Raw genomic sequence first — 16683 nt, 5'->3', positions numbered from 1 at the left:
GAAATGTGTGTTGGCAGTGCCATGATAAAAATCCATCCAGTTTTTTTTTTTTTTTTTATCTCCTTATATGTTTTCCCCTGTCTCAAATTGAGCCGTCTGACCGTGTGATGTCACACGGTCGGACGCCCCTCCCACGATTGTTAATTGACAGCAGCATTTCAACACAGACCCTCCCTGAGCGAGCTGTCATCATAGTCTGCCATTGTTGATACGCTGGAGCAGAACTGTGTCTAAGCGATTGTGGTGTTCTGTTCTTGGGTGTAATAATGAACACAGCAGTCATTTTGATGTTCCTAAATCCGAACCGCTGAAAACGCAGTGGCTGAGTTTTGTTTTCGAAGGGAATATTACCCACAATCAACGTCAATGCTTTCATGTTTGCGCAAATCATTTCTTACCAGACTGCTTTATAAACGAGGACATTGAAAAAGGTATTAGCTCCTGTCTAAGTATGTGTCGTTTATGTGCCTAATGACTGTCATAGTCTCACAGACTGGTTATTTTTTAAACGGATCAGTAAAATTGTAGTGCCCTTAAAGTTGCTGCCATTCTTTCTCCAAAATATACCCTCAACTTTTGTCAAGGCAACACTTCACGTGTGTTGTGTCAAAACGCCCCACAGAAACAGAGGGGCGGGGTGCAAAGCTCATTATCATTTAAAGACGCATGCACTTAAATGGCGTGCTGAAAACAGAGCTGTTTTTGACCAGGTAAAATGAGTGTTTTCTTACAATACTAATGATAATTTTTAATTAAAGTATATTACAAACTTTTCATTTAGACCCTAAAGAATCATATTAACTTGTACAAAAATGGCATTATATGACCCCTTTAAAATTAACTGTCTTTTCAGTGATCATGTTTACATTTAAAAATGAATTGATGAGTTTTTGCTTTTATTAAGCATATGTTATATGATTGTCTTTCTCATGTGAAATGTTTGGTTCTCTTCAGATATTGTCCTCCCCCATAAGAAGGACATTGAGAGAATGGACAGTTTTCGAGAGCAGTTAGGAGAGGACTGGCTACGCTATCAGCATCATCTTGATGATACTCCAGTCAACCCAGCTTTCCCAGGAGTAGAAAGTGTAACCATTAAAGTGAACACCAATGGTTGCAGTACACCTCCATCTCCCCTGCTTAACACACCTTCAACCAGTTTGGAGTTGCTCCCCCCTCCGCTGCTGTCCTCTGAACTGAAAGAGGAAGAGGACAAAGAAGAGATGGAGAGCACAGACTTGCAGCCTGAGACCGAGTCCACCCTTCAGTGGACAGGGCAAAGCCTCCCGAACACTGAATCTACTCTTGAGACAAGTCTAGGAAACACCCAGGCTCCAACTGAGGCCTACTCTGACCCACAACCACCACCAGAGGAAGATGACGATGATAGGGGAGGTCTGTCTATTCTTTTCTAGGGATGCATTGATAGTGATAACTATACTGGCCAGATACGTACTTATATTTATACTGTGATTGTACCATCCGATATAAATTTTCACTAGCGTAACAATAGTTCAGCAGTAGTCTAGCTTAATTTCTATGTACAGTACGTCATTGGATAGTTTCATTCATTCATTCATTCATTCATTCATTCATTCATTCATTCATTCATTCATTCATTCATTCATTCATTCATTCATTCATTCATTCATTCATTCATTCATTCATTCATTCATTCATTCATTCATTCATTCATTCATTCATTCATTCATTCATTCATTCATTCATTCATTCATTCATTCATTCTCGCTTCTGTTCGACAGTTTGGAGTCCGTAAGATATTTAATGTTTTTGAACAAAATTCTCACCAAGGCTGCATTTATTTGATCAAAAATACAGTATAAAAACAGTAAAATTGTGAAATACTATTAAAATTTAAATTAAAGCTGCAGTCCGTAACTTTTTTGGGTTAAAAATTATCCAAAATAAATTTGAGCAAGTACATAACCAGCCAGTGTTCAAAACTATCTGCTTGCTTTAGCTCGATTCTAAACGGTAAGCTTGTAATAATGTTTTTAATTCCAGTGGTACTGGTGGATTTCCATGAGAAGTTCGAACATGTCTTTGCGTCATTACGTCACATCTGTACACATAAAGAAGGTGTCTCAGCAAGTAGGCTATATTGCATGTGAGGATGTTGGAGGTAGAGATTTATAGCCTTTTCTCACAGCACTTGATATAATTAAACTTATCAATTTGATGGCGGATCCAGAAAGGTTCAAACGACAATCACCAGTGACAACTGGAGATTCACCCGTTGTAAAATGCAAAAGACTTCGGACTTCGGAGTGGCTACAGAAAAGAGACTGCAACCGGGCTCATGTGAAAACAAGGATAAATATCAGAAGGGCGTTAAATGTAGTCACGCAATGCTGATGTTGTTAAACATTAACAATTTGAGAACAAAGTATAATTTGCACGGTTTGACGTGATATAAGCAATCATTAGATTTAATCAGCGCGATTTACTGCAATGCTTTTTTCCCCTTAGTTGGTCAGAACAAAAGTGGATGTTACTTACTTGTTCAGATGACATTTTCCGGTGAAAATTCCTATGTTGGTCATACTTCCAAAAAGTAGAATCTGTGATTCCGAATGACAGTATCCACACCGGCGTGGTGACTGACAGCTGCACATTCTCCTCAAAACATTGGATTCATCCGCGCTGTGCCATGCCAATTCACAACCCACGTCAAGTTGATAATTCTGCAAATAACTGCAATTGCAGATTTCGAACAGAGATGGTGACAAAGAGGAAAAACCAAGGACTGCAGATTTAACTGTTTTTTTATTAAAATATATTTTACAGTATTATTTATCGGGTGATAAAGCTGAATTTTCAGCAGCCATTACTCCATTCTTCAGTGTGATCCTTTACAATTAATTCAAGCATGCTGATTTGGTGCTAAAGTTACATTGCCTATTGTTAGGGGTTAACAGTTTAGGACTCAAGGACCAGATGTTTGAAAGAAGACCCGGAGTCAGAATTATAAAAAAAAATAAGAAAAGTTTACTGAAGATAGTTTGCAGTTTGATCAACAGAAGTCAGCTTCAAGACTCACACAGGAGTTTGTAGGCCGCCCCGCTTACAGTTACACAGATAAGACAAGATCACAGCAGTTATACCATTTCCAAGGTCCGAGCTACGTCATTGCTTACAGGTTGAATGATTCTCATTGCCCAAAAAACAGATAAACATAGTAATTTTCCACACATATACAGATAGACAGAAGCATATCTCCATAGATTGTGCAGCTGACACTCAGACCCTGAAGTTAGGCACGTCATGACCTTCCAGGTCGCAGATTTGGGTGGCTGGGTGCCTGCATGTCTCGAACAACAACTCAGTCAATCTCCTATAATGCCAGTGGTTCCTTAACCTGTAAGCAAGAAGACTAACACACACACACACCGACACACATCTTTTCCAAGGTTGGATTTGGCCAGGCTCTAACTATAAACAGGAGTCTTTTTCTCAGGATAGGACACTTTAGTCTAAATGGAAAATATAGGCTTTAACTGACAAATGGTCCCTTAAACTATAGACTTCAATGACCCCTATATGTTTTAACATGTTGAAGACCTTTCTCAAACACAAAACATATCCCCATTTCATTTCTGGAAGCCGGGCTAAATTAGCAAGCTGCATTCAGATATCAAATACTGACATTAAAGAATACATGAAAAGAACATTTCAGTAATCACACTGGTAATTTCTATTACAAAGTAAAATCTCCAGAGAAGTTATTCAACTCTTTGGTATTTAGAACGAAAAATATTGATTAATACCTTACCTTACCTACCTTAATACCTGATTATAATCACTCATTACATATACATTGAAGCAGCAGTGGATTCCAATCCACCCCCTTCACTATTAATATCAATAATGAAATATAATGATTTGTGGAAACTGTAGTCAATTAGGATTCTTTGATGCTTGAAGTTCAAAAGAACAGCATTCATTTGAATCAGAAATCTTTTATAACATGTTAAATGCATCCTTGCTGATCAAAAGCTTTACTTTATTTACAAAACACATAATTTGCTGGAACAAAAGTTTGGAGCTACTTTATTACTGTATATTGATTTGATGTATACTGTCAAATGCCAAAACCAAATGGTTCTTGTACTCACCTAAAAAAAATGTTCATGATACACTTTTTTTTTTTCTTTTTTTTCATGGTCCTGGTAGAATAAAAGAACAACCATTGAAGGACCTATCTAGTTTATGTCCAGAGCTCTTTTTCACTCTTGCACTTTGTTTAACAGTGGACCTATGCAGGCCAATGCTTGTGGGGCTGCTGTCAGAGGATGTGGAGACAAATCGGAAAAGCGCCTCTGAACCACTCTTCCTACGAGTGTGGCAGGGTCACCTGCTGGAGGTAGACATGCGCCAGGGGTGTGTTAAAACACGAGTGGAGCTAGACAGTTTGCAAGATGTTGTGACCACTGAGGCCACGTGCACAGTAGAGGTTAGATGACATATTTTCTGTTCATGAAGCTCTTTAAGTTGATTATAATTCTGCAGTTTTTTTTCTGTTTTACACACTCTTTTTAAATCTTACAGAAGGTTGAGAGGACTCACCCAGCCCTAGAGCTCCACTTCCGGTACATTAGTCGTGAGAGACGTAAACGTTGTTATATAATGTTGGATGACAAGCCACAGGAAGCATTACAGGTAAGGAGGTACATTCATTATTAGACAATCAGACATAATCAACTAGCCTATTGCTTGGGATTTAATCCTAAATTGACGACAGATATTACAAGTAGGGGTGCACCGATCGATCATTATATTTAACAATAACTTTAAAACTATTATCACTTTTTCTTACTTTAATTAGTGTCCTGTGGCCGTCATCTTAGCAGCTATAGCTCAGACGTAATTTCTTTTCATTGCACAGGTCCTGTTGTCGCAAATTTTTGCTCCCACTGAGATTTACTTTAATAGAAACAGTATTACAAGAACTGGTAAATAATTGTGTAATACGTTGGGATATTGCTTTGCCCTATTCTTAGTAGAAATTCCATTACTAATATCAAGAAACAGGATTTGAACTTTTGAATTTTGAACTGTTGATATCGAAAATGTATATCCTGCAACGTATTAGTCAAATCGGCTTGCAAATGAACGGCATAATAATTGAAGAATTCTACAAGTGAAAATTAAATTACAGATATCAAGAATAATTGTTTTTACTAGAAAAAAATAAATAAAAAATGATGATTTTTGTTATTGATGATGTGATTTTCGATATAGGTGTTACTAGTGGAAACGTTTTTTTGTTTTTTTTTATAAAGAATGATCATTTTAACTAGTGAAAATTTAATTGTAGATATCTATAATTCAAATCCTGCAAATGAATAAATGTTAAAGCATTAGTTCACTTTCAAAAAAGATTTTGCTGATAATTTACTAACCCCGATGTCATCCAAGATATCCATGTCTTTCTTTCTTCAGTCGAAAAAGAAATTAATGTTTTTGAGGAAAACATTCCAGGATTTTTCTACACAGAATGGACTTCAATGGCAACCAACTATTCCAACGTTCAGAGAAGGTTCAAATGTCCGTCTCATTGCAGCTTCAAAGTCTCTACACGATCCCAGTCGAGAAATAAGGGTCTTATCTAGCGAAACGATCTGTCATTTTCTAAAAATATATATATATTTATATACTTTTTAACCATAAATGTCCGTATTGTACCATATCTGAGATCCGCCACGTATTATGTCATCACGTTGGAAAGGTCACGAAAAAAATAAAAATAATAATAATAAATTAAAACAAAGATGTCGGATGATTTTGAAGTTGGAGGAGAAAATGAGATTACATTTTTCGCCCTTCCCTACCTTTTTGAACCGGAGTACACAGACAAATAACTTAGATGGCGTGACGCGTGACCTTTCCAACGTGATGACGCAATGCGTGGCACATCTCAGAGATGGTACACGACGGGCATTTGTAGTTAAAAGTGTGTGTATATATATATATATATATATATATATATATATATATACACACTCACCTAAAGGATTATTAGGAACACCTGTTCAATTTCTCATTAATGCAATTATCTAATCAACCAATCACATGGCAGTTGCTTCAATGCATTTAGGGGTGTGGTCCTGGTCAAGACAATCTCCTGAACTCCAAACTGAATGTGAGAATGGGAAAGAAAGGTGATTTAAGCAATTTTGAGCGTGGCATGGTTGTTGGTGCCAGACGGGCCGGTCTGAGTATTTCACAATCTGCTCAGTTACTGGGATTTTCACACACAACCATTTCTAGGGTTTACAAAGAATGGTGTGAAAAGGGAAAAACATCCAGTATGCGGCAGTCCTGTGGGCGAAAATGCCTTGTTGATGCTAGAGGTCAGAGGAGAATGGGCCGACTGATTCAAGCTGATAGAAGAGCAACTTTGACTGAAAAAAACACTCGTTACAACCGAGGTATGCAGCAAAGCATTTGTGAAGCCACAACACGCACAACCTTGAGGCGGATGGGCTACAACAGCAGAAGACCCCACCGGGTACCACTCATCTCCACTACAAATAGGAAAAAGAGGCTACAATTTGCATGAGCTCACCAAAATTGGACAGTTGAAGACTGGAAAAATGTTGCCTGGTCTGATGAGTCTCGATTTCTGTTGAGACATTCAGATGGTAGAGTCAGAATTTGGCGTAAACAGAATGAGAACATGGATCCATCATGCCTTGTTACCACTGTGCAGGCTGGTGGTGGTGGTGTAATGGTGTGGGGGATGTTTTCTTGGCACACTTTAGGCCCCTTAGTGCCAATTGGGCATCGTTTAAATGCCACGGCCTACCTGAGCATTGTTTCTGACCATGTCCATCCCTTTATGATCACCATGTACCCATCCTCTGATGGCTACTTCCAGCAGGATAACGCACCATGTCACAAAGCTCGAATCATTTCAAATTGGTTTCTTGAACATGACAATGAGTTCACTGTACTAAAATGGCCCCCACAGTCTCCAGATCTCAACCCAATAGAGCATCTTTGGGATGTGGTGGAACGGGAGCTTCGTGCCCTGGATGTGCATCCCACAAATCTCCATCAACTGCAAGATGCTATCCTATCAATATGGGCCAACATTTCTAAAGAATGCTTTCAGCACCTTGTTGAATCAGTGCCACGTAGAATTAAGGCAGTTCTGAAGGCGAAAGGGGGTCAAACACAGTATTAGTATGGTGTTCCTAATAATCCTTTAGGTGAGTGTGTATATATATATATATATATATATATATATATATATATATATATATATATATATATATATATATATATATATATATATATATTTTAGAAAATGGCCGATAATTTTGCTAGATAAGACCCTTACTTCTCGACTGGGATCGTGTAGAGACTTTGAAGCTGCAATGAGACGGACATTTGAACCTTCTCTGAACATTGGAATAGTTGGTTGCAATTGAAGTCCATTCTGTGTAGAAAAATCCTGGAATGTTTTCCTCAAAAACATTAATTTCTTTTTCGACTGAAGAAAGAAAGACATGGATATCTTGGATGACATCGGGGTTAGTAAATTATCAGCAAAATCTTTTTTGAAAGTGAACTAATCCTTTAACATTTATTCATTTGCAGGATTTGAATTATAGATATCTACATGACATCAAGTGTGCAACGTGCGACTACTGTAGCCTTGTGAAAGTCATGCATTTAACTCCTCACCTTCACCTTGCTCTGCAAATGACAAGAAGTTGCGCTTTGCATCAGAACTTATCTTGCTAAAATTATAGGTTTACTATTTCTAGCTTGTGTTTTGCTATTATTTTGTGGTTAAATTACCACTTATGACTTAAAAATGGCTAATTATGCAAGAAGCTTTTGCAATTGCATTCCACCATAGCAAAATTATGAAAAACTGGAGGGACTGAAATTTAATGCAACATCAGTTGTGGCAATCAGATGGTTTGGATCAACAGAGACAGTTTGCGTGCTTATGCACAATCTCCCTCAATCTCACTCAAACATGCACTACATCAGCCCAGCAATGCTCTGGTAAATGTTAATGGAGATGTATGTTTGTATACAGAGATATGTGTTATACAGCAATAACAGATTGACCTTCAATAAATGCACTGTGTCTGCAGGCTGCTGCTTAGTAATAAGTGGGTTGCATTACAACAAAATGTTAATATGGTAAACAAAACATTGATTCTATGGTTACTGGAGCAGTTTTAGAGCTTGTAATGGAAATGTGACTCTTACTTTTTTTGTTTAATGTATCACTGCTGCTGGTGATCATATTGAGTTCACTGGTTGCCAGTATGTCTGAATTGATAGTGACAACAAAACTGTTCATAGTTCTTATTAATTAAATGTAAATTTAATAGTAAAAATACTCAAATTTATAGTACATTTTAATGCATTTATAGTATTTTTTAGTGTAGCTTTAAATGGGACCTATTATACCTCTTTCCACAAGATGTAATATAAGTCTCTGGTGTCCCCAGAATGTGTCTGTGATGTTTCAGCTCAAAATACCCCACATATATTATTTATTTTAGCTTTTAAAATTTGCCCCTATTTGGGTGTGAGCAAAAACTCCACAAAACACATCTGGATTAACATGCCCATAAATAATATTTGTGTGTTGGCTATGGCTATATACAGTGCTATGCATAAGTTTAGACACCCATGCTAAAGTTGACTAAAAAGAGGAATAAAAAATCATCTTTTGGCAATTGAACTTAATGCCTTAATTAAAAAAAATAGGAAAAACCCAACCTTTAAGGACACCAATTTTGTTTGTGAATGAATAATGTATCGTAAATAAATAAATGTTCTTCCTTAAAAAACAGGGTGCATAAGTCTGGACACCCCTATGTTAAATTCCCATAGAGGCAGGCAGATTTTTATTTTTAAAGGCCAGTTACTTCATGGATCCAGGATACTATGCATCCTGATAAAGTTCCCTTGGCCTTTGGAATTAAAATAGCCCCACATCATCACATAGCCTTCACCATACCTTGAGATTGGCATGGAGTACTTTCCATAAGATCATCTCTCAATGCAAATCAAACCAGCTATTAGGCTAACTGAAATAAAACCATGCCAATCTCTAGGTATGGTGAAGGCTATGTGATGATGTGGGGCTATTTTAATTCCAAAGGCCAAGGGAACTTTATCAGGATGCATTCCATGAAGTAACTGGCCTTTAAAAAACATATATGAACAGAAATTGTCAACATTATAAGCTTATTTGATGTGGCAGTATTTTACAGTAAAAACTTTATAATCTCTCGATTTTTCTAGTCGATTTTTACTCATCTCAGTATAGCAATAGAGTTCGGTAAAAGCTGTCCATTCATTCACACACAAAAACGCGATTCATTTTGAAACAGTATTTTTGCCAGCTGTAGTAGCTACACAACAGCGCGCATCTGTGCGTTCATTCATTCACACGCAGAAACGCGATTCATATATACAGTCTTTTTGCGTGTACAGACACTATTGCGATTAGAACAAAGCAAATATATAACTGACCTATTCCTCATCTGGATCTGTTGCTCCTCGAAATGAAACTTCCAGCACTTCTGAGGTAAATTTTCCAGGATTATTATTAAGATAGTATTATTCCTCACAGCGTCGTAAAGTACATGAGTCTGAAAGTGAACTCGCGGTGTGTGTTATCCAGCTGATGTGGGCGTTTCACAGGTTTGCGTCCTCAGATCATTTGCGTTTGAATAGCACGCTCTCCGTGGGCGGAGTCACATTAAAACAGAATGAGCTTAGATGAGAACGACTGACATCTCTCTCTTTTATGACATATTACATAAACTGTGAATATTTGTTTTTCATAAAAATTACTTCATTTAAAAGAAGAGCTTCATGCTCACAGCTTCATGCCTGTGTGTCTGTATGCCTGTTTGACTGAGTATTCGCTGAGTTACAGTTCATTTTCGGACGCGTTTCAGAATTGACTTCACTGACACAGAGTAGGTAGAACTCGCATCATGTTTATTTTTCTTTATTTTTTCAAAAATCACAACACTTTGTTTTTATTGTGAGTATACACAAAAATAATACACACTTAACAGAATCGAGTGATGTATGAAATTTGTTTGTAAAATCAAAGTCAACAGAGTATTTTTGAATCTCTTTTGAACTGATAAGAAAAAAAGCGAGCTGGTATTGCCGGCTATACCGCCAACCCCAGGGGTTTAACTTTGAATTTTACTGTGCATTTATGTATAAGGCTTGCAACTTCACTAAAAACAATATTTGAACTCCATGACCTATTGCTACACTCGTGCTTAGCTATTTTACAGACTGTCTCGAACTAGCAAATCACCAAAGTGCACTCTGGGTTGAGCAAGCAGCGCTGAGCGGAATGAGCGAGCGGAGCGGATTCTTCAGAAAGACGCTCTCCGCTCTGGAGGAAATACAGTGAGGAAAATAAGTATTTGAACACCCTGCTATTTTGCAAGTTCTCCCACTCAGAAATCATGGAGGGGGCTGAAATTGTCATCGTAGGTGCATGTCCACTGTGATAGACATAATCTAAAAAAAAAAAAATCCAGAGTCACAATGTATGATTTTTTTAACTATTTATTTGTATGATACAGCTGCAAATAAGTATTTGAACACCTGAGAAAATCAATGTTAATATTTGGTACAGTAGCCTTTGTTTGCAATTACAGAGGTCAAACGTTTCCTGTAGTTTTTCACCAGGTTTGCACACACTGCAGGAGGGATTTTGGCCCACTCCTCCACACAGATCTTCTCTAGATCAGTCAGGTTTCTGGGCTGTCGCTGAGAAACACGGAGTTTGAGCTCCCTTCAAAGATTCTCTATTGGGTTTAGGTCTGGAGACTGGCTAGGCCATGCCAGAACCTTGATATGCTTCTTACAGAGCCACTCCTTGGTTATCCTGGCTGTGTGCTTCGGGTCATTGTCATGTTGGAAGACCTAGCCTCAAACCATCTTCAATGCTCTAACTGAGGGAAGGAGGTTGTTCCCCAAAATCTCGCAATACATGGCCCCGGTCATCCTCTCCTTAATACAGTGCAGTCGCCCTGTCCCATGTGCAGAAAAACACCCCCAAAGCATGATGCTACCACCCCCATGCTTCACAGTAGGGATGGTGTTCTTGGGAATGGTACTCATCATTCTTCTTCCTCCAAACACGTTTAGTGGAATTATGACCAAAAAGTTCTATTTTGGACTCATCTGACCACATGACTTTCTCCCATGACTCCTCTGGATCATCCAAATGGTCATTGGCAAACTTAAGACGGGCCTTGACATGTGCTGGTTTAAGCAGGGGAACCTTCCGTGCCATGCATGATTTCAAACCATGACGTCTTAGTGTATTACCAACAGTAACCTTGGAAACAGTGGTCCCAGCTCTTTTCAGGTCATTGACCAGCTCCACCCGTGTAGTTCTAGGCTGATTTCTCACCTTTCTTAGGATCATTGAGACCCCACGAGGTGAGATCTTGCATGGAGCCCCAGTCCGAGGGAGATTGACAGTCATGTTTAGCTTCTTCCATTTTCTAATGATTGCTCCAACAGTGGACCTTTTTTCACCAAGCTGCTTGGCAATTTCCCCGTAGCCCTTTCCAGCCTTGTGGAGGTGTACAATTTTGTCTCTAGTGTCTTTGGACAGCTCTTTGGTCTTGGCCATGTTAGTAGTTGGATTCTTACTGATTGTATGGGGTGGACAGGTGTCTTTATACAGCTAACGACCTCAAATAGGTGCATCTAATTTAGGATAATAAATGGAGTGGAGGTGGACATTTTAAAGGCAGACTAACAGGTCTTTGAGGGTCAGAATTCTAGCTAATGAACAGGTGTTCAAATACTTATTTGCAGCTGTATCATACAAATAAATAGTTAAAAAATCATATATTGTGATTTCTGGATTTTTTTTTTTTAGATTATGTCTCTCACAGTGGACATGCACCTACGATGACAATTTCAGACCCCTCCATGATTTCTAGTTTGGATGCATGTCTCTAGTTCTGAAATATTCTCCGACAGCCTAACTATCTCCCTGCATTTATCACATGTAAAACCTGTGCTGGCAGAGAAGGCTATGCTAAACATGTTACATGAGGTGCAGGTGACAATAACAGGAGATGACATGACTCACCGTGTTTGTTGACTGATACTCACCACAGTTCCCTTTCAAGGCGGTAACTCAACATTACGTCGTCTAAGACGTATATGGGAACTCCTCCCCTCCTCCACTTCTGCTGAAATCTTATGGGCTAACGCCAGCTGAAACAGCTGGCCAATTGACGCAAATATGGAAATACTGACAAGCCCGCTGGCAGTATAAAGCGCAACAATTGCGTCAGAATCTCTTTCTTCACGCTAGAAGTCTTATCTGGCTTATCGTAAGGAAGTTACAATAGAGGACTACTCACCCCTGTTTTCCTCTCCGCATCCGATGGCTACTACATGCCAGATATGTGCGGGTTCCTTTGACCCGCCCAACCTTCAAAAACCAGTTCTGGACACGTGCGCCCACTGCGCTGAGCTGCCAGTGCGCGGCCTCAGAGCCAGAGGAGATTGGCTCGGGCAACAGTGGGGATGAGGCCCACTGCCGCCAGCGAGCAGCTGGTGGGCCCTCCCCCACCCGAAGACGAGTTTGACGCTGTCAACTTTGGACGGGGCGGAAGCCCACAGGTATGTGCACATGCCCCCCGTCGAGGAGACTGTTGCCTGTTGCCTGAAAACAATTGAGTTCGGATGCCATGGCAATACTCTAGGTTAAAGGAACACTCCACCCATTTGCATTAAGCTTTGCAATGTTAGAAACCCAGTCATACTATTGAATGGTCGTGCAACATTTTCTCATTTTCCCATGAGACGAGAGAAATCTGTATTTACCTCTTTACACTTCCTCCTACAATGACGCAAAAAATCGTCATTTTGCGTCATTGTAGCAGGAAGTGTAAGAGGGGTGGATTTCTGTTAAGACTACAAGCACTAGTTCCCACCCTTTCAAACCCGCCCATATGGGGTTGGACCTAATGTGCTAACAAACCTATCACAGATCAGTGCCAGTGTGTTTGATTTCACCGGCAGAAACCTGCATGTCCGGTCGTCGAGATCGTCCAAAATGTCCGGGATTCGGCTTTGCTTTCTACGGTCGCCATTCATTGTTTACATGCACACCTTTTGTTTCAATCTAACTGAATTCATTCCGATTGGTGAATCTGAATGTAGTGTTTACATGAACGCTAAACAAGTGATCGGTTGATGTGCGTTTTACCATTGCTAAGAAAATACTCGGTCCTCCGTGAGAGATAGCCATTGAAAGTATATAAACGGAGATAGCCCACAAGACCGGTGCGTCTCACAGGCGCCGTTCATCAGTAATCACGTCACCGCTTTTGCGTTCTACAGTCGCCATTCATCATGTTTACTGTGGCGAGCAGGACGAGGCTAAGGCTGCAGGAGAATTACGCGAGGCCGGTGGCGTGATCGGTTGATGTGCGTTTTACCATTGCTAAGAAAATCTCCGCTCCTCCGTGAGAGATACGAGACCAGTGCCTCACAGCTGTCGGTCATCAGTAATCACGCCACCGGCCTCGCGTCGTTCTCCCGCAGCCCTAGTCTCGTCCTGCTCGCCACAGTAAACACAATGAATGGCGACTGTAGAACGCAAAAGCCGAATCCCGGACATTTTGCGCGATGCGATCTCAAAAACCCTGGCAGACTCACGGACACTAGTTAGCTTTATTGTTTACAACTGCTCTCTAACTGGTAGGCGTGACTTGGGAGTGGCCTCGTAGAGCAGCGAAGCAAGTGCATTCTGGGAGTTGTTGTCTTTCATCCACATGAGCCAAAAATACATTTTCTGGCTTTTCTCAGTCTAGAAAGCTCCAAATTCAAAAATAATTTCACATTTCTTCTACATAAATGACCCAATTTAACCCCCTGGGGTCGGCGCGATAGGCTCGTTTTTTTCCGTATGAGTGCAAAAAATAAATAAAAAAAATATATAAATTTTTATCTTATATGCTTGTGTTATACATCAATCGATCCTGTTTAGTGTGTATTTTTTTTGTGTATGCTCATAATAAAAACAAAGTGTTGTGCTTTTCGCCAAATAAAGAAAAATAAACATGATGCGAGTTCTGCCTACTCTCCGTCAGTGAAGTCAATTCTGAAACGCGTCTGAAAATGAACTGTAACTCAGCGAATACTCAGTCAAACAGGCATACAGACACACAGGCATGAAGCTTGAATTCTCTTCTTTTAAATGAAGTAATTTTTATAAAAAACAAATATTCACAGTTTATATAATATGTATGTAAAGAGAGAGATGTCAGTCGTTCTCATCTCAGCTAATTAAGTTTTAATGTGACTCTGCCTACGGAGACCGTGCTATTCAAACGCAAATGTGAGGCGATCCATACAAACCTGTGAAACGCCCACATCCGCTGGATAAGGCCGGTGAAACACTGGATGCGTGGCGTGTCCGTTTTTATTTCGGCTCCCATGTTAACAGTTTAGAGTTTGCACACTGCCTGTGTGAGACGCGCGTCTCAGGCGCGGCACGAGCCACGTGGAAAACGCGTGCATGCTAGAAATAGAACGACGCCTATTTTTTACGCGACACGCAAGCGTCTTGGAAGCGTTTCCATGCAAAATTGAATAGGAAAATCTGTTTATTTGTCATTTTGACACGAATACATATTAATAAATGTCCTTTTGATGTTTAAAAGTGTCTAGGTTTTGACATAAATGCAAATATAAATGTAATTTTACAAAATATGATCGATTTTCAAATACTGCTGTATTGAATGAACAACTTTTGGCAAACTCTATTGCTATACTGAGATGAGGAATATATACTGTATGTGTTTTGTCAAAAATAAAGTCATCAACTAACTAATGAATCCTTTACTTTGAAATACGTATGATAAAATGTATACTTTAGTTTTGAAAGACGTTGACTAGTTTTGAAAAGATTATAAAGTATGTATGTGCATGCATATATATATGTGTGTGTGTATATATGAAGAGTTCAGATGCAAAAGCCTCTAAATGCCATCTGAAATGTTCTCCTAGAATGATCATTTTTATGAAGCTTGTATATTTAAGTTAGCTATAGGTGACACACCTGAATGAATGGCTCATTAAGTATGCAGGGACATTGTCTCACCAGGTGTGAACTACTAAATATGCATGATGCTGTTGGAGCGTTTACGCCCCATCCGCATATTGGCTTTCCAAACTAAAAGTGTTTCACAAAACTAAAATCAATGTATCGTTTTATGTGAATGATTAGGCAGGATGATTTTCACATCATTTTGAAGAAAAAACTCTAGGCGACGTCAAAAGTCTTATTGCCACATATTTAGTATGTGTTTTGTGGCCTTATTTCAGAAACTTTAATTTTTAGTTTTTTCGATAACCATGCATAAACATTATTCTCTCAAAAATGAAAACATGTACATACATGTGGCTCACATATTATGGAAGTCCTGTTTGTGCTATATAGAGTGAATTTACACCTTTGCCATTGATATGTTTATAAGCAACTGAAAAAAGCACAAATGTCAGGGCATGTCGGAACATCTCAAGGACCCCAAAAACACCCCAGACCCCAGAGGGTTAAATACACATTCATCTTTCCAGAGGTGGAGTTACCCTTTAACTGTTTCAATTCTTCAATGATGGCGCAACTCACGCGGACGTCATCAAGGATCCGCACGCGGCAACTGACCTCGCGCTGATGGTTACCCAGCGCTCTGCTCAAGCCATCGGCCGTTCCACAGGGCTCATGGTCGTCCTTAACAGGCACCTATGGCTTACCCTAGCTGACCTGAAGGACGCGGACCGCAAGACGCTCTTAACCCTCTGGGGTCTAAGGTGTTTTTGGGGTCCTTGAGATGTTCTAACATGCGCTGACATTTGTGCTTTTTTCAGTTGCTTATAAACATATTAATGGTAAGGTGTAATTACACTCTATTTAGCACAAACAGGGCTACCATAATATGTGAGCAACATGTATGTACATGTTTGTATTTTTGAGAGAATAATGTTTATGCATGGTTATTGAAAACAACTAAAAATGAAAGTTTCTGAAATAAGGCCACAAAACACATACTAAATGTGTCCACAAGACTTCTGAATAATGCATTTTGTCGCCTAGAGTTTTTTCTTCAAAATGATGTGAAAATCATCCTGCCTAATCATTCACATAAAGCAATACATTGATTTAAATTTTGTAAGACACTTTTTGTTTGGAAAGGCAATATGCGAGTGGGCTTGAATGATCCAATGACACCATCATGAATATATAGTAGTTCACACCTGAGGAGACAATGGCTCGCATAATGAGCCATTCATTCAGGTGTGTCACTGAGCCACAGGAAAGAATGCAAGGACTATATATATATATATATATATATATATATATATATATATATATATATATATATATATATATATATATATATATATATATACAGTGAGGAAAATAAGTATTTGAACACCCTGCTATTTTGCAAGTTCTCCCACTTAGAAATCATGGAGGGGTCTGAAATTGTCATCGTAGGTGCATGTCCACCGTGAGAGACATAATCTAAAAAAAAAAAAATCCAGAAATCACAATATATGATTTTTTTAACTATTTATTTGTATGATACAGCTGCAAATAAGTATTTGAACACC

General features: G+C 39.1%; 1 protein-coding gene across 2 annotated transcripts in view; it reads left to right on the top strand.

The window, feature by feature from the left end:
• stk11ip (serine/threonine kinase 11 interacting protein) overlaps positions 1 to 16683 on the top strand; it is an 82034-nt gene that overhangs the window by 7477 nt on the left and 57874 nt on the right. For both annotated transcript variants that reach the window (XR_014031196.1, XM_081380321.1), the window contains exons 14-16: positions 955 to 1395; positions 4272 to 4474; positions 4570 to 4680. Coding sequence is in view for 1 of the 2 variants with exons in the window: in XM_081380321.1 (XP_081236447.1) it covers positions 955 to 1395; positions 4272 to 4474; positions 4570 to 4680 (755 nt within the window). In the remaining variant the exon portion in view is untranslated. The remainder of the gene's footprint in view (positions 1 to 954; positions 1396 to 4271; positions 4475 to 4569; positions 4681 to 16683) is intronic.

This window comes from Scardinius erythrophthalmus (assembly GCF_964197995.2).
Source record: "Scardinius erythrophthalmus genome assembly, chromosome: 12".
Lineage (NCBI taxonomy): Eukaryota > Metazoa > Chordata > Actinopteri > Cypriniformes > Leuciscidae > Scardinius > Scardinius erythrophthalmus.
This window is presented reverse-complemented; position numbering and strand designations above follow the sequence as displayed.